General features: G+C 36.9%; 1 protein-coding gene across 5 annotated transcripts in view; it reads right to left on the reverse strand.

Moving 5' to 3' along the window:
• The window catches only part of TNFRSF19 (TNF receptor superfamily member 19), a 57892-nt gene that overhangs the window by 26857 nt on the left and 4537 nt on the right, over positions 1-26498 (reverse strand). For 3 of the 5 annotated variants that reach the window (XR_010996296.1, XM_068181275.1, XM_068181273.1), the window contains 4 exons: positions 18399-18487; positions 17714-17824; positions 8328-8506; positions 5592-5677 (listed from right to left, as the gene is read on the reverse strand). Coding sequence is in view for 4 of the 5 variants with exons in the window: in XM_068181275.1 (XP_068037376.1) it covers positions 5592-5677; positions 8328-8506; positions 17714-17824; positions 18399-18464 (442 nt within the window). In the remaining variant the exon portion in view is untranslated. Of the gene's footprint in view, positions 1-5591; positions 5678-8327; positions 8507-17713; positions 17825-18398; positions 18488-24611; positions 24806-25155; positions 25178-26498 lie in introns of those variants that run through there. The other 2 variants (XM_068181277.1, XM_068181276.1) reach the window with 2 other exon arrangements.

The raw sequence follows: 26498 nt of genomic DNA on the forward strand, positions 1-26498 counted from the left end.
GCAGCCTTCCTTGAAAGGCTGCTTTGCATTAGTAATACAAAGTTTACTGTACAAAGCAACCAAATAAAATTACAGAAAAAGTGAACTGATGGAAAAACATTATCTGGAGCCTGACAGCTTTAAAATCACAAAATTCTGTAAACTGAAAGAAGAAAGTGACACAAATAAATTAAAAATCTACTATATAAACAGAGGAACTAATATGGAATTGAATGTCATCCAAAAGTTACTCTCAAGTTAAAAATGTATGTATTTATGTTTAATGAAATAATATAAAAAGCTTCAGCAAAGCTGAGACAGTGGGATTTTTTCTGTTTTACCCCTAGTGAAAGTATTTTACAGAATACACAGGTAGCCAGCAAGCTTCCAGCTACCCCCTTACAAAACAATATGAGTTATAACCCTGCAAACTGAAATTTCTAGCTTTTTATCTTCTTTGTTCTGATGTTTAGTCCTTGCATATCCCCAATGCCCATTACACTCACATGAAAGTTTACAATGTCACAGATCCTAATCTTGTTAATGTAAATAAGTAGATCCACTTAAATCTTACTTTTCCTACACCATCTACTTTTAACACAAGCAAGAAGGAAATAACACCAGATTTTGAACTTTCTATAGTACTTTTCATTAGTGAAACAACATACCTTGTAGATTTGAAGAGTGACATTCAGCTCCAGGACCCTTATATTTAGTTCCCAGAAAAAACAATACTGTAAACCTACAGAAAATAACTAATAAAACAGCTACACAAGAAAACTGTAAAGGGAACTTTGTGATCAATCTTAGTTAAGGCAGTCAAAATGTCATAGGGGTTCCTTAAAAAAACAGAATTTAATGTAGGTAAGGTATGGATGTCTCATGAAATTGTAATGTTTTCACATTTAATAAACTTCTTTATGTATTTTGTCTCAACAAGCCATAGTCTCTACTTTTATTCCTCACCTTAGTAAAGCTGTTTATTTTCTACTTTGAGACATTGTTTAGAATTGAAATCAATATGGTTCATGGTGAAAAAAAGTAGCAATTTTAGACCTGATTGCCGGTTTATTTCAAATGCACATGATGTTACAATCAAACTGCAGATATGTCCACTGCTGTGACTTACTCAACAAAACATTTCTGCTTCATTGAAGCAAAGAATGTGTTTATTTCCTGGAACATGTAGAGGCTAGTTTCCCAAGCTCCACAAGGAATGGTATCCCTCCCTGATCCTGTCCCCCCACAGATTCTCATGCTCCTTGATCTATGCCATGAAGACTAGCAGAAATAATCATAGAGAAGGAAGAATGAATTTGGCTGGACAATCTGTGCAATTTTTCATGATGTAAAAAATCAGTATTTTTATAAATGTAACAGTGTGGTTACTAGAGGAAAAAGTCTGTTCTTTTGGTGGTCGATTGGCTATAAAATACTCTCCTGTATTAATTTTCTAGGTGTTAATTTTCTCATTGCCTTGACTCTCAATTTATTCCAAATTTCCGGTTTGTACAGCCAAATTCTACATTAAATTTGCATATAAAAGGGGAACATCACTGATTTTAGATTGATACGGAAAAGAACATTAATGTGGAACTTCTAAGAACTATTTTTGTAATATATCTCAAACAAGTTCCATGTCACAGGCTCTTCTGCTTAGTAGAAAGCCTGTCCAGAAACTAAAGGATTCTTGTGACTCTAGGGCTCTTCTGCATTTTGAGTTGAACAACACAAAATTCTTAATTGTAAGAATATCTGACATAATGATTCTCTTGCTTCAATTTTAATCTACCATCTTCTTATGACTGAAAGAAGGCAAGTACGACTTCTAATGATGTGGGCTTTTTTTTTTGGTGGGTTTTTTTGTTTGTTTTTGTTTGTTTGTTTTGGTGGGTTTTTTTGTTTGTTTGTTTGTTTATTTGCTAAGACAGACTAGCTGAAAACATAATGGTTGTTCCAAGAAAGCAATGGTATCTTTGGAAAATGTGCTCGTTTCCTGAACCATGCCCACATCTCTCCTTAACTCGTGCCACCACAAGTGTTTTGAGGTCAACAAGCTCATTAGATTTAAAAATAACCTTAAGAAGGGAGTTATTTTAATTCTTTTTCTATCACAGATAGATTCACAGTCTAGCTTACTGAGCAGTTTCAGTAACAGTTTAAGCATAACCGTGGGGAAAGCACAACAGTGGCCTGAGCAGACAGGACAGTGAACTCTGCAAATCTAAATTGGTACTAAGAAAAAAGAATCACTGAACCATATCAATGTTACTGTTTCAACACTTTTGGACAGTCTATATTACCTTCTATTTCAGAATTTACATCTTTGATAAATTCTAATTCCACTCTAATTCCCAATTCAAAGAATATTCTGTCATTCAGATGAGAAAAAAAAAGTCTTCAGGTGAGGAAAAATGTCTTCAGTTTAAAAAGTGAGCATAAATCACAATTTTAAAAACATGCTTTCATTTCTAATGTTTAGATGCTGACCAAATACATAAGATTGGTCTGTACAGTTTGTTTACCTGAACTAAGTAAATTAAAATATAACTATATAATTGTGTATTTAATTTTCTGACGTTTTAAAAACACACATAAGTCATTGTGTCCCCCTTTAAAGTTTGCACAAAGGTGATAGCAATTCTCCTAGCCTCTAATACTCTCTTTACCTGTTCATTACAGAATCCTTTCAACTTTGCCTCCAGCAATTCACAAACCCATTTTTTCATGAGTAAATATTTAAACCAGATCTGTTTAAAAATGTCTACAGAAAGGAGATAAAAGCAAGTATTTAGATTTATAGCTAACTGGGTAATAATCAACTGCTACTAGAAAGAGTTTGAGCCATGTCTCAGCTTTAACATGAATCTGTAGTCCAGGTAGGGGGCTGTGAGCCTTTGTGCCCTTATGGTAATGCTCTTAAGCAAACAAAAGATTGCCACACACCTTGGAGGACAATTAATTCATTGAAACAGGACATTTAAACTTTTCCTTTTCATCTGTAACATAAGAGCTAGCTGCACTAATATTTGACTTTCTGTTTCACAGTGGAAAGAGAGAAGGATAAGAAAGGCAGAGAATTAGAACTTAGTTCTCTGATCATTGAGAGCTTGTCCCACACTTAATAGTCTGTTTCCACTTAGCTTCAAGTAATGCAGTCTTAACTATCAAAATATATCCATTATTGAAATAGACTACTAACATTTTCAGCATTACATGGAAAATGTTCCACACATTATTTATGTATCCTTACAGAATCATATTTTTTACTTAGACCTAAATTTCCCTCTATTTGATGCTAAGTAAACCCCAAAAGTACTTCAGTTCATTTAGCTGTTGTAGGAAAAACTTCCTAGGCTGCTTGAGGAAGGCATATACACTTTCCAAAACTGAGGCAGCTGCTGTTAGAACCTGAAGAATCAACCCACAAATTCTGAACAAAAGCCTTCTGAAAAGCACAGCAACATATGGCAACTGTACTTCATGTAGGATTTCTGTCATTTAGGATTTTAATGGGTGGTTACTATGCAAATAACAAACGTTTTAATGATTTCAAACCTTTTATTATTGCTTCTGTAAAAGCTAGAAATACTTGCCAATTTTCACAACTTTGCTGTTACCACTTCTGTAATTTAGCCAAAGGTGGTGTGCCAGCCATGAGAGTAGGGAATGAAAATGTCTCTAATCTGGATTTACCACTGCAGCTTGTGCCAGAGAAAATGCTCTTTTCCATGGGGTTGCCTGCTGTCCATTTAAAATGAATAATAGCTTACTAATGGTTCAATTTAGGATCCAAGCTCAGACCCAATTACAAAAGCCAAATCACTATAAACTAAACAATCTGAGTTATTTCAGAAGACTTGGCAACTGTTCTTTCATCACCTTTCCAAAATAATAATTTGTGACTTTGAAAAATATGAAATACACAAGTCACTAATTACAGTCAAAGCCAAATGATAAGGGAGATAATTTCTTCTTCCCTGTCTTCAATTATGCTAGAGAACAGAATTCATGTTTGAAGATCACACTTTCTTAGAAGGGAACAAAGAAGAAAAGAGAAAAAAGAACAGATAAAATGAGATTATGACATTTCACTAACTTTCTTTTTTTTTTGAGATAAAAAAGAGTAAAAACAGTTAAAGGGGATAATACTGAATTTGCCTAGTTGAAGGAATTAAAATACATACATGTACGAAATGGCCTGTCTATACTCTGTCTAGAAATACCTTCTGCAACTCATTGAATTTGAGTGATTTACTTCAGTAAGTCGAGATCAGCATTTCATTCTTGGCATCAAATCCGACAGTGTTTGATATGAAGAACATTCTTTCTAAACACTTTAATATATTGTCTAGACTACAAAAATAGTTGAACATATTTGAATTTACTTTCTAGGCTTATGTTATACATGGGCATGAGTTACTGCTGCAAACATTAGAACTTATTTGACTTATTCTCTGATTTACCAGCTTTGAGTGTTGCAGTCCTTAAAAGTTTTTACAGATGTGGAAAATGTTTGAAAATCAGGTTTCAGAAGTTTATTACCCAAAAGGCACTAAAGCTAGGATGGACACAAAAGAAGAAAGTTTGGTTTATTTGAAAAAAAAAAGACTATCTAAGCAATACATGAAATGCTGAAGAAGAATTATTTCATTGAAGTTAATAGAATATAAAACTATTAGAAAGTATGGGTTTAATGCACAGTAGTATACTCTTGGTTCTATTTTAATTTTACACAACTAAAAAAAGGAAAGAATATTTATAAGAAACTGTGTGTATTTATTAAAGCAGAAAATTTATAAAACTTATTCTTTCTATAATTTATTCTTTCTATAAACAAATGTTCCGGTTTGAACTAGGGGAAAAAAACTCCTAAAACATTAACTTCCCAGTCACAGAAACAAAGAAGTAAACCCAAGATTTTCCACATAATTATCTTGAATCACATGTATTTTTTTATTTTATAAAACAGCAATAAACACAAAAAATAATAGTTCACTCTTTTCATTGAACTAAAATCATGATGCAATGTAGACCACCAACAGTCTTGGAAGATGTGTTAACAAGGCTTTTGCTACAGAATAAAGAGGTCCTATCCTTTTGAAGAGATATTAATTCTCTCATTGGCAAAAAACAAATAGAGAAACCAATTACTTACTTCCTTTTAACAGTATACAAGAATATAAAGTTGTTATCTATATTGTTCTCTCTCACTGTAACCTTAGTATAAAAGTTATTTTTAAAGTTATCAACAAATACCTTTTTGGGTGTCAGGAAAAGATACTACCCTACCAGATAGTTGTCAGAGAGTCTGGGAAGATTGCTTTTCTTTTGGCATTAACAGAGAAATTAAAAAATTATAAGACAAGATCAGAAGTGGAGTCAAGACTCCCTGATCATGTGGTGTGACAGGAATGTTTATCTGCAAGGGACTGGTTATTCGTGGGAACTTCTAAATAATAGTACTGGACCTGCTGAAATGTATGAACAAAATCATTTACTAAATTAAGAAAATGAGTTTTAAAAAGAGTTCGTAAATGTGACTGTCTTTTTTTTTTTTGCCAGGCTCTAAAGTTAAAAGAGAAAATACTCTAAAGGGAAAAAGCACTTACAGTGAGGCTCATAGGGAGGAGGAGGATCACCACAAGGAACACATTCCATGTCTTGAAAGCCTCCAAGCTTAGTCTTCCTATAAAATCTAGAAGATAAAAGAATGTGAAAAAATAGTTAATCGAAACCAGTTATTATTCCACACAAAATAATTCAGGTGTTTTAACAAAATCTTCTATAATTGCAAGTTTTGTCAATCTGTGTCTCAATGCAAACAATCAGGAAATAGAAGAAAATAAAAGTAAACAAAAACACAGTAGCTATTAATTAATAGTACAAGACAGATCAAAAATAAATTGAGGAAAATATCTAGATCTGTTAGTCCAAAATATCTGGATCTGTTAGCATGGTCACTGTAATCTTATATTCACAGAAGAAATGAACAGTTCTGGAGATTTTGGACAGAAATCAATATCCCATTTTCCACACAGATCACAACATACATGACATGCATTAACAACTAACCTTATGCAAGCTTAGTTACATGTCTAAAAAATAGAAGTGAATTGATTGATTTGTATATTACAAGGTAATTATCACCTAAAAAAATATATAACAGGTTGGATATCAGTGACATTTTATTTAAAGACCCTTCAAGAACTTTATTCCTTAGCTTATGTTTGAAGAGCATACTGCCTACAGTGACTGGCAAAACTCTACGTTCCCAATCAGGGAACAAGAGTAGTACCAAAGAAAAAGCAGAACTTCAGATTTATATATTTCAAATTTTTATGTATGACATCCTCTAAAGAACTTACCTACAGCTCCTAATCAAATGTGTCTGTCTGTCTTTCAGCCATTCATTAGTACTAAGACAGAATCAGCAGCAGCGGCCTTTTCAATATGAGTACATGAATTTTTTCTGCAGTGGTAGTGGCACATTAAATAAAAGGTACTAACTCTACTGATGTTACATTCCTAACACTGCAAATGCCATTAAAGTATGAAGCTTTTATCAGCTAAAGCAAACAGTTTTCCACCTGCTCAAGAAACTCCTGCTTTAACAATGTGAACCGAAACAGATCCATAGGCTGCAAGACTGAAGGGGTCACTGTGATCATTTACACTGAACAAAATGTGTTAATATTTGTTTTTAGCTGACGTGCTCACTGTAGTGTTTTGGAGCTGAACAACAGAGAATGGCATATTGGAAACCCATGCAAAAAAGAAATACATAAGACTGCTGAGAGGTAAAACATCAGTTAAGCTATTTGGTTAGGCTAGCTATATCCTCCATTTGTTTGGGCAGCATCTAAACTAAAATATAGGTATGAGCGGTGGTGTGTTTTAAAGTTCTGTTACCCAAACCATACAGACCAGATGTTCCATGATTACCCTTGCCATGGCCATTACTGCCTCCCTCCTCCTGTTTCCAGCTTTGCTACCAGAAAACTCAGGTTGTGGAAGCAGCTCTCATTTTAAAACATACTCAACACACCTATCTAGGATGCATTCTAGGCTGGAATACTGAGAAGCATGCCCAGGCCCTCCAGTTTAGCTTTACCTTTAATTCATCTGCTAATGTGGCTTCCTTTTTTTTTTTTTTTTGCTTTCTCATCTTCCAAAATTCAGCTTATATTGTTTACAGAATAAGAAAATCTTCTCCCTGCCAAGTAAGTAAGCCCTACAATACATATATATTAATATGCCATAAAAGCATTAATCGATTTACCATGTGGCTGCAAGTAGTATCAAAAGTTGTTGTGAGTAACATCTATAAAGCCTGGGGCTGCACCTTCTTGTACAGTGACTTAAGCTAAGATTAGTTACCAAACCTTTACTAATTGCTTTTAAATGAAGAGATTTCACCTCTGGCTTGAGAAGGAATAATGGCAGAAGCTTCAACAATGTTCAGGTATTTGATAGCTGGTATTAAAATATATATAAAAAAGCTAAAATATAGATACTAAACAAATGTATGAACTTTTAAGCATGTCTGAAATATATACTCTGAAAATACATAGGCTGTTACAATTGCAAATCAGTTCTCATACTCTACTCCTCTCAGTTAAATTACCAGTTCAAAAAAGCAACAAAAATGTCTTTTTACAAATTCATGGCAGGTGTTTGTAATATCAGAACTTGGCAACAATGTAATGAATAGCCTTTTAGAGATCTTAAGATTTAATACTACAAACAGAGAAAATTGGCAACAGAGTTTTGGGATGACAGGACAACAAACAAAGCACAGCTCTTGATTTATAACAGCAGTTTCAGCAAATAATTATTTCAGATTAATTTATGATTCTCAACTAGGATCATGCTTTATGAATTTTGAAGAAAAGAAAGGTGAAAGAAATTTCAGACAGTAAACCACAGCCACTGCTTTCAGAGTATATGTGCATGAGAATTATTAGGCATCGACCTTAGGCGGGGAAAAATGCAGGCAAAAAATGTGATAATTTTTGAAGATGGTAGCAGTGTATGTTTTCAAATTATTAAATGTTTATAACAATGAACTAAGTCACTAATAACACTGTTTGAGGTATTTTGCTCAGGTGCTGTACAGACAATACTCTCATAGACCAAGTAGGTCATTATCAAACCATTTTTGTGGATAATGATTACTGCAAATCAGAAATTATATGCTCAGATAATACAGTAAGGCCAAGATTAGAACATAGGACCTTCATACATACACAAAGAGTACCAACATTTATCCAGAAAACAAGAACAAGCAATTTAAATGTAAATTAGGTTAGAATTTGTTTAAGTCTCATCTACAGAAATGGTCTTACCCTGGTAAACAGTCCCCACATAGTGCATTGCTGGTGGCAGAACAGTTGGCCTTCTGAAACCGGTTAACCAAGGCACAATCCAGACAAGGCTTGCACTTCTGAAAGCCCCAGTCTTCCTTGAATCTGTTTGGCCTGCATGTCATGCACTGTGCATCCTCCCCATATCCAAAGCCGCATTCCTGCAGGGATTAACAAGCAATAGCAAGCTATTCAGTCACTGAAAGCGTGAACAAGAAGAGAATGCTGGGATAAAATGAAGACCTGGTGTAATTATTACTGAGAGAAGGTCTTTCTCAAGACAAAACCAGCCTTTCAGCAAGTTCAAATGTGTCTTCCACTGCTAATAATCTCCCTTACTTCTATAAGTAATACTTAGTCATCCACTTTATTCATGAAACCACTGTGTATTTGAATGATAAAGGGCTTCAAGGACTCCCACAGTTTCATTATTACTAGCTTATGGTAGAATTATTGAGCTGTCTGTTTTTTAATTAGGTCAGTCACGTGAAAGTGAAGAAACTGGGACAAGTGAAGTATGAAGGAACTTACTCAGTTACAAAAACAGCAAAGAAGCACTTTGATATTAAGGTTCATAGCTAAGGTGAACAAAGTTAATTGCCAAAGAGAGTGCACTGATCTTCAAAAGCTTAGGACTTCTGTTACCAAATAAACCAGAGCCAGTTAATGACCATCAGCTAGGCACAAAATGTTGCTTAGCCACTAAGAATCTCAAAAACTCAACCCACTACAGTTCAAACAGTTCTCAAACTGTTGGAAAAGTTTAATAGATCTGCAGATCACAGGGAGGCACAATATTTTACTATACAAGCAATATTGTTATGGTTGGTTATTTCTGCCAAACTTAGCAGTTTAAAGGCATTATTTCCATTCATTTGCAAAAGGGCACCTAATACAATGGACAAGCAGCAAAAATAAACACCAAGCCATATGTGAAAGTTTGGGGACTGAATCCTATGAACTGATTACCAAGAACTATCAATCAACTTCTTAGGAGTTATCAAGTTACTAGGAGCTACTCTTCCCTCTTATCATCCAAATATCCTATCAATTTTGCTTGGTATTTTGAAGTTCGATTTGATGCATTAGTGATACACTACAAAACTGCAAGGGGAATACAACAAAAGAAAGAACTAATTAGGAAAGGTGCAATATGGGGACCTTGCTCTCCAGTATGTATTTTCGGTGGAAGAATAGGGCATCTTCCCAGTGAGAAAGCTGCAGGAAATCTTCAACTAGGGCAACTCCAGAGGATGTTTCCACCTGTCTGATGTATATAAACATGCATGATGCATGTGTTTGATGCATATAAAAAACTTTTCCCAAAGCCACTAACCTAACCAAATCTGCTGCAAAACAAAAAAGCTTTTAAACTTCAGAAACACTCTCAGATTCTCCAAGATCCAACGCACTTGGGTTCTCTAAGGCGTTGTGCTGAGAAAGCCTCTATGGGAGAAAATTTGTGATCAAGCTGGCCAATAGGCATTTTATAGTGCCTCTAACCTGAAATGATAAAATAACAATAAACAACTTCAGATGCATTTTACAGGACATTCTAAGAATTTTTAGTTTTCCTGTATGTTAAGAATAAACTTTACTCTCTGAAGAACAAGCCCTCAAGTATGCAGAAAATGAACAATTTATGAAAGCAATTACAAGAAGACACTAAAAACAGCCTTCTTCCTCTGTCTCTAGATCCACTAACTTAATAATTTTTAGTTTTTGTTTTGCTTTCTTTTAGCTGAAATCTAGTTTATTACTACTGAGTAGTACTTTTCAGATCAAGGAGCAGACAGGCAAAACATTGCAGTTAGTAACAAACCAAAAAATCATCCTACAGTTGCATGCACTGTGTAGCACAGTCCTCCTGTGATATACTGGAACCATATTAAAGCTGGTGGGCAAAAAGTTTTAAAAAATATAAAAACATTTATTTTCTTTTTTTACTTACTTCAGATATAGAACATTTTATACCATTTTATTTCAAATTGACAAGCTTCTACTAGGAATCAATGCCAAAGTCATGTCAGTTGTAGCTGTACCTTCCTGTGTTAATTTTTACACTCCATTTCATTTATGCAATTGCAAGACTACATATAAAGCTACATGATTACCACCAGGGACTGGAACCAGACAAACTTGTATTAGATTTTGCTCTCCCTAAGTCTAAATAAACTTTTTCATTGAATATCATTAATCTTTAACACACTCTTTCTAAATACATACTCTTTCTAGTTAGCTTATTCAAATAGTAGCATTATAGAATATATTATACCACTCAGTTAAACCATTTATATTTGGATCTTTTGATAAATCACTTGGAATCAGTCCCTCCCAAGTCCTATCAAACTTTCAAATATAAGGCTTGAATTAACTTAATTATAAGTTTTCCTTTCCAGACTACCTTTGAAGCTTTGGATCAAAAAACAAGCAGGAAATAAGAGTTAGAATTAAATGCTTTCACTCACTGGTCCAAACTACCAAAGCTAAGTAAATTGTTTCTAGATCAGATCTGCTATGCTATAGCTGGATGTATGGACACTTCTTAGTGATCCTTTGCATCATGGAATGGTTTACTTTAAAGCTATAAAAATGGTGGATGCAACATAAAGAAATCTGCCCAAGCAATTCACAGTCTCCCATCTTTTCAAAGATGGCTTCTAAGTCTTTGCCAGGAATTCCGCAGATACCAATTCTTAACAACTAAAACTTTATGTATGTGCTTTTTATGTTCACATAATATTTGAGGTAGTTAACTGCCTGGCAGGTGCAAATAAATATTTAAGCTTGTAAACCAGACAGAACTTCAAAAAGATCTGTACTCATAATTAACCACATTCCCCAAACTGAAGGACATGATTTAGATGATGGATTCAAACCCTTTGAAATCTTGGACTTTATAATTTAGCAGTCCAGCAAAGATACAAACAATTGACTGTTCATCTTTTATCAGTGCATGCGCAAAACTGATGTGCACCAGTTTTCTCTGGGTTCTATTTACAAAGCTGTCAAGTTATATGGCTGATGAGATCTGAATAGTTCCCAACTCCCCCTCACCCTCTCCATCCTCCCACTCTTAACTTTAAAAGAGAACTCCTCTCCTGTGGCATTTGACTGTAGGACTGCAGAAAAGAGAAATAAGTTTTTTAGTATTGATTAGCTAGATTAAAAAAAAATTGTGCCAGAAATAAAAGAGCACAAATATATGCTGTCTTTTTTTTTTTTGCTGTTGCAAAACTTTCTGTGAAGAACAGTTAGCACACCCCTCCCTTTCCCTTTTCAATTAATGAAAATTTTCTCTCTCAAAAGATACACAATACATGCCACAAAAACTTAAACACTTCTTTAGAAAACTGAATTCAAATTAATTTAAAAAATCTTCAGAATTCAAATGCACCTCAATTTTCTTGATATCTATACAGCTTTCACTATCCCAATAATGTGCCATCTCTTGACCTTCAACTTGCGTATCTCCAGAACAACTCTGTTCAGAAGTATTTCACTGAGGTATCAAGTGGGGTGACTGGTTAAGGCTTCCTGGGAATCTGTGGCAAACTAGTTAATCAAACTCATAATTTTGTTTCTAGCTAAAAATATTAAAAGCACAGAATAATGCAGACACCTCTTCAAGAACTACCAGGCCACTGTTAAAGTTTTCTTTCACTTTGTACTAGCCAAATGCTGATCCAGACAGAACAACCATAAGTCAAGCAGACTATAAAGGATACTGGAGTTAAGTGGTATGGTTTGTCCCTAAAAGTTGAATCTAGCACAGACAGTAAATGAAGAATAAATTAATTTTTAAGCATTATTTCAATTACAATAACCTCAAATTTCATTTAGAAAATGCTTTCAGGCATCATTAAGATCATAATCTGCAAGTACGTTTTAGAATTGTTTCTAGTTCCACTGATTATCCACAAACTATGTAAATCCCTAGACAACACAGCCAAAGCAGTTCCACTTATGCCATGATGATTACAAGAATACCTGGTATTCTCAAGAAAAGTTTTCTAGGCATTAAGACACTTAATTGGTGTCGGGTCATGTAACAGGTTGCAGCACTACACTGGTGCTGGGAAATGAAGCTTTTCCTAATACCTTTGAGTACATGGCCTTTTTAAATAGCACACCGTTTTAGCTTCCTAAAGTACCTCAGCTTCATCTAGAATCCAGTAATGAGCTGGATCTATCAGCAGAAGTCTCTGAGCAGGACAGGCTGCAACAGCATGCTGCAAACGTCAGACTTAGCTGCTGTGTCAAAGTGCACAGATAGGGTCAGAAAAGCTTAATTCTCAGTGAAGATGATTTGACATGCCTACATGCAGCTGCTTCAGTTTTCAGAAACATATGCTGGCCTCTCCTGAGCTGAGATCTGGCAGGCTTCCTCACAAGCAGCTCTCTTGCTTTGAAAAGTTAAGAGTGACTGCTAAGCATGGCAGCAGCTGCTCTTGGTGGCTTCACTGTGACAACACATCGGTCGCAGCACAGCACTCTGACATTCTTGTGTGAGAACTGGCACATCCACGAGAAGCTTCAAACAGTACCTGCCTGTTTAATTCACAATTCCTTTTTCTGAGACAACATGCAGGTCTCCTCTTTCTTCACCATATACCTGGTACAAGGAAGCGAGCTGTAATACACAGCTCAGCAACCATCAAGCTGCCTCTGTCCCACCAGCTCTCTGTACAGCAGCTGTCTCTCAGTGACAGTATTTATCATGGCTTACTTGATGGCAGTGCTGGCTTCAGACACTCTCCCTTTCACCTCTTGGTTTCTATTCCTTCCTTGACATATATAGTCCTCAGTGCACAGGCTCAGCTCATAACTTTATAAAAATGATGGTGAAAGGACTGGAAGGACTTTCATGTCCATACTTGAACACCTTTAAGAAAAAAGCTGAAACACAAACTATGCCCTTTTTTTCTGCATTAATTGTGATTTATATAAATTTCAATAATACATAAGGCTTGATTTATTTCAGAAACATATATAAGATAGGATGAAAGGCTGTTACTATCGAGCCAAACTAATGACTATTCAGGCACTGGCAAACTGAAGCCACTTAAAGAATAAAAGACATTAAATGATTTGTGCTTAACTATGTGATGCTTTGCTATCTCCTAAATGAATGAGAAATGCAATAATGCAGAGCCACATGAAGCAAACACTTCCTTCTGAATCAACACAACCATTTCAGTCTCCCACCCCAGAAGAAAGCACTGCTTAACAACAACAAAAAAAACCCAAAAAACCAAAAAACCTAACCCCCCCCCAAAAAAAACCTACCTGAAACAAAGACTGCACACACTGAAAACTAAGCTAATTCAGTGATTCAAAGGCTTCACAAACATTACCAAAGACACGTTTATGAGAAGAAAAGGCTATACAGAGTTTTTTTTTTAATTAACAAATATAAGCAAAAAAACATGGGAAGCAGCTTTCACTCTTTTCCCCATCAATTCTATGGATAAAAGAACAAAGCTTCCTTTCTTCTGATGGCAATATGTTAAAAGTACTTAATAAAAATACAATTAACATAAGTGATCAATGGATTTGAGTTCTAAGCTAATGTAACATTGCAGCATTGTTGTTAGAACAGTATATAGGCAATCAGAAAGGAAAAGCTGAAGGTGGTACTATTTATTTCTTACTTGAAGGAAAAAAAATTACTTTAAAAATATTTTTGAAAAAGAGAGCCCCACTAACCTGTGACAGCAAAAGCTGAAAAGAACGGTCTAGATTCAGAATTAGTTACATCAAATAAGGCTGGGTTTTTTGCTGGTTTTGTTTTGTTTCATGCTATCAAAGGTGTCTGAAGTTGCTTACCTATACAATAAGGTCAATCCAATAGACTGAGCACTGGTTTGCAATCAAAATTAAAAGACTCACCACTGAATCCCAGAACAGCCAGGTTAGAAGAACCTTGAAAGAACAGCTGAATCAAACTTTCATGGGTCAGGGACCTGAGCTGATCTGAGATGATCTAGCACCCTGTCCAGTTGCATCCTCAAAGCTCTCAGTGATGGGGACTCTAGGGAAATTGTTTCAGTGAATGAATGTTCTCACTATAAAAAAAAAAAAGTTTCTCCTGGTACAATTTGTGCCCATCATCCTTTGTCTTGTCTATATGGTGCCTTGTAAAGAGAAAGCTTCTGTTCCACTCTATGGCCTCTGTCTACTCTGCTCTACCAAAATATTCCTGCATTACCATGGTAAGTTGATTTGTATTAGTGTCTAATGTATAAATTGAGGAAGGGCAACAGCATTTCCCTCATTTAGAAAGGTGAAATGCTCATATATTATAGCAACAAAGATATGCATATTTAATTGAAGTTGTAAAAATAAGTATAAACACACACACACATATATGCAGTACACAGCTGGGTTTTTGCCCTGTATTTCTGTAAAATCAGTCATAACAAGAAAGAAAACTGCATATTTAGATTTTAACGGAGATAAAGTAATTTCTCATACACAAGAGGAGAAAAGCTGGGCTTTCGCATTCAACAATACAGGCGAATGTGTTTTTTTACAAACATAAAAAAGAAACCTGTCTGTCAATTGCTTAAAACACTCAGGGGGAGCGGAACCAAGAACCGCACCACTAACATTGCATTTTACTATACACTCAGACACACAATCATGCTCACACATGCAGCAGTATATCTAGTTTTAGCCATGAGCACTAAATATTTAATAGGAAAACTGACACATTATTTAGAAGCTGTTATTAAACTATAGCATTATTATATCATTGCTTTCTCGTATGTAAAAAAACCGAGCAAACAAAACTTCTCCTGGGGTGCAAATTACTTCAAGTGTATCATTAAATGCCTCTTCCCTTTGTGTTCTGACCTTTGACGTTACATATTTGTTGCTTCAAGCTGTAGTTCTACATGACTACTTTCAACCACATTTCAGTTACAGCCACAGCATCACATCCTTCACTAGGATTCACAGAGAATTATACGTCTATTTACAAAGGAAATTATGATTCCACTCATTTAGGTTTGAGCAAAATCTGTTATTTCCTTTCTAGTATAGAAGAAAAAGTATTTTTGAAAGTCTATTACTGTCTGTGACAAGTAATTGCTTACATAGTGAAATTAACCAAGCCTTGCATTCGTATTTTCAAAAACACCAAACTAGTCCTAAGAATCAGGACAATCAGACTGTAGACAAAAATAGGTGAAGCAAGACCATAATTTCAATAGTGTACTATTGCAAACTATAGTCTTGTTGGTTTAGTTTAGCGTTTCTTTATTAAATTGAGTGTAATTACTGATGGCCTTAGTGTTTATGCTTTTGGGTTTCATTTGCCAACTAGATAAGTATATTATCTGACTGTATAAATGCACATAGTACTAGCCCACTGTTATAAAGTGCCATACTTACAAGTGCCTTTATAAATTAAAACATCCTCTAGAACATCTCAGTTCTCAAATTTAAGGCCAATGTGAAAAAATCCCAACTAAACCACATCCACGTCGTAAGTCATGTCTAAATCTCTGCTTTAACAGCATTGCTTGTATGACTAAGCCTTAGCTAACGCTGCCCAGCATACAAAGGGATTCCCACTAAAGTGTGAAACTAAGTATTTCTGTTAATGCACTGAACACTCACCACAGGAGGTCAAGAGACAGAGAAAAGGTGTCACTCAATTTCAGTAAATCCCTTCAAATCATGCTCAAGCCACAATACTTAACTTGTGCTTTTTTTCAGAGCTGAACATAATAGGACCTACAGAGCCATAAACTGAAAGCTTCTTTTTCCCCCTGCAGTTTGAACACACATACACACCAAACTTTGTAACGGTTCATGTTAAAAAAATTTCAAAATAAACATTTCAAATTCCCTTAAACACCCTAAATTCCACCTTCACCATCCTTTTCACACCATCAGTAGAAGTACAAGACAGTTTGCCCTTCTGCATGCAAAGGGCATGCTCTTTATGGCCCCACATCTACACTATGGATCTCACTGCACAGTAATGTCAGGGTCACAGCTTCACACTCCAACGATGGGCAAGAGGCAGGTTTAGAGCTGGACACTACAGAAAGGGTTTTACACATGCATGAGTCTTGGTAGGTCTACTCACCCTTGCTGACACCACTCTGCACTCTTTGCCTTACCATCCTCATGTCTCTGGCAGGACACACTTGCTCCCTCAAGACATCCCATCTCCCAAGACACAGAACTCATTTTGGTGCCTCTTTTACCTCCAGTAACTGAGTTAATGAATCCCAACACATTCCCCCCTTTCAGCTATGTCTTCCTTCATTGTTGTCTATACCTGCTCATGCACAGCACCTACTTTCTCTGGACTGAAAACAACTAAGATCCCCCTTGTGACTTGCATTTGGACTTGGAATTTTGCTGAAAATTTTGCCAAGTGAACTTTGTAGTTCTACTGAATCCCATCCCATAATCACAGCCAGCATTCATCTCTGTTGATTCATTTCCACTGTCCTAAAATCCTTGTAATTCAGAAACTTCTGTGGGGATTTTCTTTTAGAAGAGATGCAATTGTTAGAAGAGGAAAATGAAATTACGAAGGATTCAAAACAGTATTTCCTTCTCCGTGATATCAAAAGAACTTCTTATGTGCTTTCTAAATATTATCATGTATTTTTCTGGCCTCAACTTTTTCAATTACTTTACATGGCATAAGGATAAGGATTAGGTTTATAGCATTTTTAATGAATTGTAAAACAAAGAAATTGAGCCTGACTTGAATCTGACTTCCTAAAGTGCTCCAAGCACAGACCTAGTGAAAACAGAACAATCACCTACCTCCCTCCTGTTCCAAGGAAATGTATTAGCTCTCATTTGAATCTTATTGTATATTTATGTACTTACGACCATTTTATTATAAACCATTCTGTTAAGACAAGAAGTCATGCATAAAATATTTAAACTTTGTCACCCAAAATCCAGAACCAATTGTGAATGTCAGCACTGTAAAAATTAAGCCCCTCCATGTCAGCAGTCTGTACCCATCACTGGTTTTAAATTAAGTTTTCACATTCTCTTCTACAGAGTAAGGTTATGCAGTCTTAACTCCCTGTAGTTTTTTCCCCTTTTGTAGTTTTTTCCCTCCTTTGTTGCACTAACTCATCTTTAAAACAATCATTTGAGAGCCCATCCAGATGTACTGCCTACTTTATTAGTGGCATCATCATTTTCTGAACTGATCGTTTTATATAAAATGAAACAGATAACATGGTTCTTGAAAAACTGCAGAAGGCTCAAATGCCGAAACAGTACAAATTTTCATGTAAGTACAGATATCCATCATTTTAGATCAAATACATAGGTGCCCTTATCAGAAATAAAGTAAATTCAAGAAAGCATGATTTCCTTACCTTTGAGAGTTCCATTCCAGGTCCACACTGTTTGCAGAGGATACAGTTTCCAGTCTGGTCCCTAAATTCTTGTTCTCTGCAGTCTCCAGTCTCACAAATTACCTTACTTAGCTAAAATACCCAAACCAAAAATAAAAACAAAAACAAAAAAAAAAAAAAAGGTAAATTCATCACAGTATATTAAATCTGAGAAATAAATCCATGTCTTGATCTTAAAAAGAACTTTCTGAATTATTAATTACCCTTAGTTCTACAGCAAGCCAGAGTTAAGTACACTGAGCAGGCAATGTAATTGTGTGCTGTGCTACATTCCGTCCATAAACCAAATACTCCAAGCACCTAAACTATGTACACAGCACACTGGAGTAAGAGATGGCCACCTCTGAAGTGAAGCAGTATCACCTCCACAGCACTATATTCACTTATATTTTCTGTTCTAGTCCACTCCTTCATCCATGAAGAGGTTCACAAGGTAAAATTTTGTAATTGTGTATGAGGAGCAGCCAGAAATTATATGAATCAGTGGACCAAGCTTAAGCTCAAATCAATAAAACGTGTAAGCATTGTCTGCATGCAGCATCTGAAGACCTTTAGTTTTAGCAGTAATGTGTAAAACAAAAGATACAGTTTCTGTGTTCAGTACAATTTTTTCAACTTGGGGGAAAAATATTAATCTTTAACTTACCAAATATGCTAGTAAGATGACAAGCACCTTCAGTTTATCACCTCTTTGTAATCCTTTAGCATCCATTTCTTGTGATTAAACCTTTCTCCCTAGAAAAAAAGAAAAAAAATCATTATATTTACATTGTTTATATTGCAAAAGTCATGTGTCCATTGTACTTCATGACACTTGGCATGTCAAAACACAATCTGTCAATGCCATTAACATTTTCAAATGGATTCCTGGAAGCTTCTAAACAACAAACATATGCTTTAAAAATCATATGGCTTTTGAAGACAAGACAATAAACGCGAAGTTTCTATAGTTTTACATCTCAAAACAAGAGATAGCTAACAGTCCAGATTAGAGAACATCAGTATTTATTAATCTAACATCCCTAACATATGTCTCTTGCTTGTTAAAGACTAAGTATGCGATCAACACACAAAAATAATTTTTTTCAAATACACCATGTTGTTTTTATCATTTAAGAGTAGAGACTGACAAATGAACGGATGGAACCCAAAACAAAAGGAAAATATCAGAGAAAAACATTAAGAACAGTTTTCCATTGAAAACTTTAAGAACATTAAGAAACATGCTTTCCAATGTGGAACTACTGCAAGCATAATATGCTTTCAAAAAATCAAACCAGAATGAACATAAACTATAACACACAATTTCACATTTTACTTCATGAATACCCTAGTTAACAAATTCTAACCAATAAGAAGAAAGTATACTTCAGTGTCACTATTGATTTTTTTAAGATAAGCTGTATTTTGAAGTGTAAAAAGAGCAAAAGTCTACTAGAAAGAACAGAGCAGGTAGAGATGTGTCAGACAGCACTCCACAGTAAAGTCAAGATGACATTTTTATGGTTATTTCTCACTTAGTGATAGTAATGGTCTATGGGTCAATGACAATTACCAGATTAAATGCATGTCAACATGGGTAAAAAGGAAGACGTACTCTCAAGGAATACGAATACATACAGATATTGTATTTGACATAGGTTTATTTTTTAAGTCTGAGGGAAAAAAAAATTATGGCAAGAGATATAAAATGGAAAATTCTCAGAAATAATTCTGGATGACCAATACACAACTTCATGTAAAAAGTACTGTAGAACAACTAGAAAAATGAAAAAGGAGAGTCAACAAATATTACAAGTTCTGAAGTCATGAGAAGTTGACAATTCTAACGCTGAAAAAAATAGGTATGTACGAACAAAACAATTTCTAGTTATAGCAAATAGCAAACAGTGGGCAGAAACACTAACAATACTGTTAAGGGAACACAGAAATTTCAAGAGAAGTTTCCCGTCTGTTTTCAGAAACATACAAAATGGGTAAATACACATACCATACATTGTATCTTCTGGCCAACAGGTAACCAAATATCTTCCAAGTAAAACCAGATTAGATAAGAGACAAATTGTGAGACTTTGCACCTCAGTAACCTTGAAATAAGTATCAAGAAAGGCTTAGTTTTGATTCTGTTCAATTTTGCTCTTCATTCCCTTTGGAATGCTACAGAAAATCAAGAATAATATATGGAGAAGTTAAAAAAATAACTAAGAATCTTATTACAATAAACAACTCTACACTGCATTACAGAAAAGCAGTCCTGTAAAACAAGCTTGACTTCACTTGATTCAGAAAAGACAAGACAGTAAAGCTAAAAGTCTAGGAGTTAAATTAAATAAACTGGTTAAACATTGATTTAAATAATCATGCTGAAATTAATGGGATTTGGGAGAAAAATCCCCATTAACTTTTTTATTTCAGGTAATACTGTTTTGTGGAAAAATAAATACTTCATGTGCTTTCTTAATTGCTATAGGACTTAAAACTTTACAGAAGTGTGAAAGGGAAATAAATATGCAAATATAATTGAATTTCTTAGATCTAAATGTCAAATGATTACTCCACATCATATGTATTCCTTAATAATTAAAAAATAGCTGAATCATAATACAGTTCTAATGCAATTATGACCATCTATAGAATATTACCAAATACTTCAAAACCAGGATTCTTCCTAATGTTAAAAGTAAGTTTAATTTTAAGTTTCAATATTTACTTTTGTTTCTGAAAACAGATGTGTAACATATCAAAAAGAAACAGATGAGTGTAATAATTGTATATTTTTGTGTCAAGTTTCACATAGACTTTTCAATATAAAAAATACCAGTGAGCTGTAATAAGCCTAATGATCTAAAATACGGAGCTGTAACATAATCTAAGAAGTCTATTTTTCTGTGCAAGCCACCTGAAGCACAGAAAAAATAAAGCAAATTAAGAACAGCCAAATTAATTGCCCTTCAGACTAATTATCTGCAATAAAACTACATTAGCTTAATGTAATTCAGGTGTATTAACCCATATACCTTTTCTCCAACATGCAATAACTTGAAGATTTTATATTGTTTAAAAATCAGTATATATACAACTTATCAAAATCAATACTGAAGCAAAGCTAATTATGTATTTTCATCTTTTAGTATTCTGGAGTCACGATGGAATAAAAATCAAATGCCAGTATAAACCAAAAAGCAGTATTAAAAATCTTGCTGGTCATGCTGACATCTTGTATTTCAGTTTTGGAATTGCCCTGTTATAAGATCATCTTCTTATAGCAAGTACCTCAAAGACTTTTAGAACATAAAAAGCACATGGCAAACCATCCTGTACCACAATACATTTTGTTCACTTAGGTGTGAAATTTGATTGCAGCTGTGAAATATTCTCTATTTAAAAGAAAATCTACTGCCTTTATAACAGTCTTATCAAGTCCAATCACCAGGAGTTCCACAATCCAGAGTAAATTTTCAAAATCAAGCGTTTCATAACTGGCATCAAACTATCAAGGACTTCTCCAGCTTATCCTATGCTTGACTAAAGTTCAGTTTTTGTCTGATCATTACAAGTTTCATGAGCTCTTATAGCTTTAGGCCTATGATATATCTTCTGTATAATAGGTCTTCCATAATCAACAAAGATTCCAAAAGAAGCTTGCAGGTCCATGGACCTTAAACTTCAGAGCACTTCAGCAGCACCAAAACACATTTAAATAATTTCAGCAGATGTGTATGAATGCCTGCGGTACTCTATCATGCCATTACTGTGCCCATTGTCACCATTCCTGCCAAAACAACACCAAAGACTCTATACTGACTAACATGTGAGAAAGAAATGAGCCAGTGTACAAGAAAAAACAACTGTTAGGAGGACAATTAAAATAAAATGTTATTTTCATGATAACATTTTGATAAAAATAACTGGAAGGCACCTTAATAACTCATTGTATTGAATGCAAGTCCCAAAGGAGAGAACTGTGTCAGCTGCATGTTTCCTGTTTCCATCTCCAGTTTGGTAAAAGTCCTGCTTAAAAAGCAGAGACTGCAGCACTTAATAATAGGTTGCCATTGGGCACATTTCCTCTCTCATGATACCAAGTGGCATTATACTAATGCCTGTTGGACACCAGACATTCACCTCATGCTTTCAAGTAAGAAGTTATTAGAAGTTTTTTGCCTCTAAAACATGTGTGAGTAAACAGAGGTTCTATACCTTTAAAGACTATTTGCTCTTGTCCAGATACTGTTATTTAAAATGCGGAGTTCAGTTATACTCAAATTTATTAGAAGAAAGAAACCTGTGGACAGAGTTTTTTGAGGTCACGAAATCATTCCAAATACATTTTATTAGGCTAACAGTAATATGCTTGCCTAAAATACTCAGGGGAAAGCAATCATTACTGGTAATGTACTGAACTCAGGATAGGGAACTTGCATTAGGAAATGCAGTTGCACAATTTTCAGGTCATCTGAGGCCTACTATGCATATGCATAAAGAGAGCAATATCAAACAATAAATTAGAAGCATGTAATAAATGTATTGTGGAAGTAAGAACTTCCAGCCTTTTAGGGTTCTAGAATCCATGGCCCTCTAAAATTTACTCTTACATTTACCAACTTGCTTGAATAGTAGTCATCATTTTATTTCAAAGTCCGTATCAGCAAAATATTTCTTTTGTCTCTCCAAAAAACTTCAAGTTGCACCGTGAAATGCACGCCACCTCAAGAATCAAAGCAGCATGACTAAATTATGGCTGACTAGCAGGTTTCTCAGACATGGAAGCATCAAAACTTTGAAGTCAACATCATCCATCTTCTAAGGGAAGCTTTAGAAATGGTGAAGAGTCCCAACTTCACATTGACTTAACTTGAAGTTGTGAATTCCCAGTTAATTTACAACCAGGTCTTGGAAATTTCTCTTATTTGATTTTCTACTTTTACTTGATGACCACTTTTCACATACTTTATAACACCGGCAGAGTACTCTGAGAAATTCTGGGTAAGAAAGAGGGATGAAAATAAAACCATTTTATCTTGCCAACAGAGGTCTCTGCTATCCAACAAACAGGGTCTCAGCTCCTTTCTAACCACCTACTTCCCACCCGCAGCTGTCAACTGCTCTCAATAAAACAAGGAGTGGCAGATGGCTTTAGCAGAGTCAGTGCCCCAGGGGCAAGAAACAAGAGAAGGGAAAGTACTCATGCTGCTGCAACGACAAAGACAAAGCAAGGGAGCAAGTTAGAGACAAGAACTTCCACTACAGCACTGCACATTGTTATTTCCGTCTCACAGGTCTAGAACACCTTCCCTTTACACCCTGCCCACAACCCTTGTAGTCTTCCCCTTTTGTGAAGTAAATGAGGTCTTGTCTGACAACATTTGCTCCAACTTTTCCAAGAAATGTGGGAAAAAAATCTCCATACTGTCAGCTAGGGCATCACACTCATCACATTAAATATCACGTTGAAAAGATCTGTATTTTACCAACCTGCCACACAGGAAATGTACGACATTAGGCCACTAGGGATTTATTTCTAATTTTGTAAAGACAGAGGTAGCAGATTAAAGTTAGAACCTTGGTGGTGATTGAAAAGACTTAGATGTATTTTAGGGGCTGGGGGGGATGAGAAGAAGACAGGGCCACAAGACACAGCCAGGAAATATTTGTGCTGCTTCTGAATACCACACACTTCAAGTTATGTTAATTGAAGTACTTGTCTTTACAAGAATAATGGTGATAAAGCAGTTTATCGTTTGTGTTCTTCAACATATCCAGCTTATCATTAATTAGATATTAGAGGGAAATATTGTAATAAAGGTGCAATGTGGCAACATTTTTCCTACACATAAACAAAGCTTTTTAGAGGATCAGAGCCTGTGATTCACACAAGAACTCCCACTCTCATCAAAACTGATGAGCCTACTCACACAACATCAAAACTGTGGTAAAAAAATGTTGCTTCTTCTGTTTAATACATCTCACCCATCTCAAGTTCTAGGAGACACTGGCTGCTAGATGAAAGCTCAGTGTCAAGACGCACTTGTACTTTTGTACTCAGATATGTGAATAAGTAATACAGTGAGAATGCCAGTATTATATTCATACTTAATTTACACCAAAATACACTAATAGTTCTTTTTCAAAGTAATTTTTAGGGATCATGAATTATAAAGCATTGGGCTGGTTAATATAGTTAATACAATTTTCAATGGTGCAATGCCAATATGCGACATTTATCCAGCCAGCCTTGAGCAGTGTTGGATGACATGCAATGTCTTAAAAACCACAGACATGAGCTACTTTCATTCACACCATTCTCTCTTACTAGGGTTGCCAGCTGTTGAAAGTGAGAAAAAGTGACTTTTACCTCCTTAACTGACACTTTAAGCATCTTACTAGTAAACTAATAAAGAAGCTTACTTCTAGGTCTAAAAGAAACCAAAAAAACCCCAACAAACCAACCAACCAAAAACAGCAACAAAAAAAAAAACCCACTCAAAAAACCCAACCCTCTTCTCTTATGGTAACAAGCTCCCAGGTAACATACCTAAGTAACTTGCTTTACACCTGATGGTGAAGGTGTGCTTGAAAGAGATTATGTAGTAGTTAAGAAACCTAGTACAGATTGAATCAATTTGCCACTTACTAACATTAAATGCTACTGGACCACTTTATACACTTGATAAAAGCATCCATCTAAAGTAGTTGTAGATATAAAGGTGGTAAATAAGTATTTAGACTTTTCACAAACATCAGTTAAAGCTTTCCGTCCAAGGCCAGATTAAATGGGGACAGCCATCAGGAAAGGAAGTCAAACAATCAAAACCTTTTCAATAAACCGAACTGTACTTGGAGCTTTTAAACCTCTTACCAGCCAAAAGAAAAAGCGGGGGGCTCCTATTCCTTCAACTCCAGCTCTAATACTGTTTGAAGCAAGCAGCAGCTTATTTATGCAGCAGACACGAGAAGCGCTTGTGAACATGAAAGCCCGGCTTTCAAGAGCTTTTTGTTCGCCGCACTCCGGGGCGTGGAGCAGCCACTCCAGGGCTGTCGAGACCTGCAGAACCCACCAGCAGCAGCCGCGGCTCCGTGGCTGCGCCGTGCCCCGCGTAGCCACCGCGGGACGCCGCGGGGGCGGCTCGGAGCGGCAGAGCCGGAGCCGCCGCGGGGAGGCGGGGGCCCGGCCGAGCCCGCCCCCGCCGCCCCGCAGCCGGCGCTTTCCTCGGAGCTCGCTTCCATCACCTCCCTCGCCGCCCGCCGCGGGCCCCAGGGGCAGGCAGCGCGGGTCGGTGCCAGGCGGGGCGGCCTCGGGCCGGCGGTGCCCGGCCAGCCCGCCGTGCCCCGGCGGTGGCGGGGGAGCCGCCGCTTCCCCCGCGGCCGCCCCGCTCCGCGGCCCGGCTGTCGCACGCACCCACCTGCCACGCCGCGGCTGCGGCCGCCCCGGCCGGCCCAGGAGCGCTCGCCCCGCAGCGCCCCCGCCTCCCCTCGGCGGCCGCCCCGTCACCCCGGCAACGCCGCGCCGTGCCCGCCCCGCCCCGGGCCCGTCAGCTGAGCGCGGGCAGCCAATGGATGGATGGATGGACGGATGGATGGAGGGATGGATGGATGGATGGACGGATGGATGGATGGAATGGACGGATGGATGGATGGAATGGACGGATGGACGGATGGAATGGATGGAGGGATGGATGGAATGGATGGAGGGATGGATGGAATGGATGGATGGTTGGATGGATGGATGGATGGAATGGATGGATGGATGGACGGATGGATGGATGGATGGATGGAATGGACGGATGGATGGATGGAATGGACGGATGGACGGATGGAATGGATGGAGGGATGGATGGAATGGATGGAGGGATGGATGGAATGGATGGATGGTTGGATGGATGGATGGATGGAATGGATGGATGGATGGACGGATGGATGGATGGATGGATGGATGGATGGATGGATGGAATGGATGGATGGATGGATGGACGGATGGATGGATGGAATGGACGGATGGATGGATGGAATGGATGGAATGGATGGAATGGATGGAATGGATGGTTGGATGGATGGATGGAATGGATGGATGGAATGGATGGATGGATGGATGGATGGACGGACGGATGGACGGACGGATGGATGGACGGATGGATGGATGGATGGATGGATGGAATGGACGGATGGACTGATGGAATGGATGGTTGGATGGATGGAATGGATGGTTGGATGGCTGGATGGAATGGATGGAATGGATGGATGGAATGGAATGGATGGAATGGAATGGATGGATGGTTGGATGGGTGGATGGAATGGAATGGAATGGAGTGGAATGGAATGGAATGGAATGGAATGGAGGGATGGATGGATGGATGGATGGATGGGTGGATGGATGGCGTGAGTGGGGATGTGTGCCGCCTACCACTGGTGCAAAGCCAGGGTGAATCACAAGTGAGGGGCTGGTGTCCCTTTTATCCCACCAGGAGGACAGTATAGGCGGGCACTCTTGTGCCCACCTCTGCTTCCAGATGCTGCCTGGCATTGGGACTGCAGCCTTGGCATTGCTAATCCCTCTCAGAGCTCAGTCTTGTGGTTGCTGGGCTGTTCTAAAGGTACTGGCCCTTGGCCACTGTTCAGGTGAGTGTACAATGAGTCCTTGTAATTCAGCAAAGCCCTTTCCACCTCTCCTGCCCAAAAAACATGTCAGAGGCTTTCTGACAACACACTGCAAATTCTCCTTTCTGCCAGCCCTCCTTTCCAAAGTACT

The sequence above is a fragment of the Anomalospiza imberbis genome, chromosome 2 (genome assembly GCF_031753505.1).
Source record: "Anomalospiza imberbis isolate Cuckoo-Finch-1a 21T00152 chromosome 2, ASM3175350v1, whole genome shotgun sequence".
Taxonomy (NCBI): domain Eukaryota; kingdom Metazoa; phylum Chordata; class Aves; order Passeriformes; family Viduidae; genus Anomalospiza; species Anomalospiza imberbis.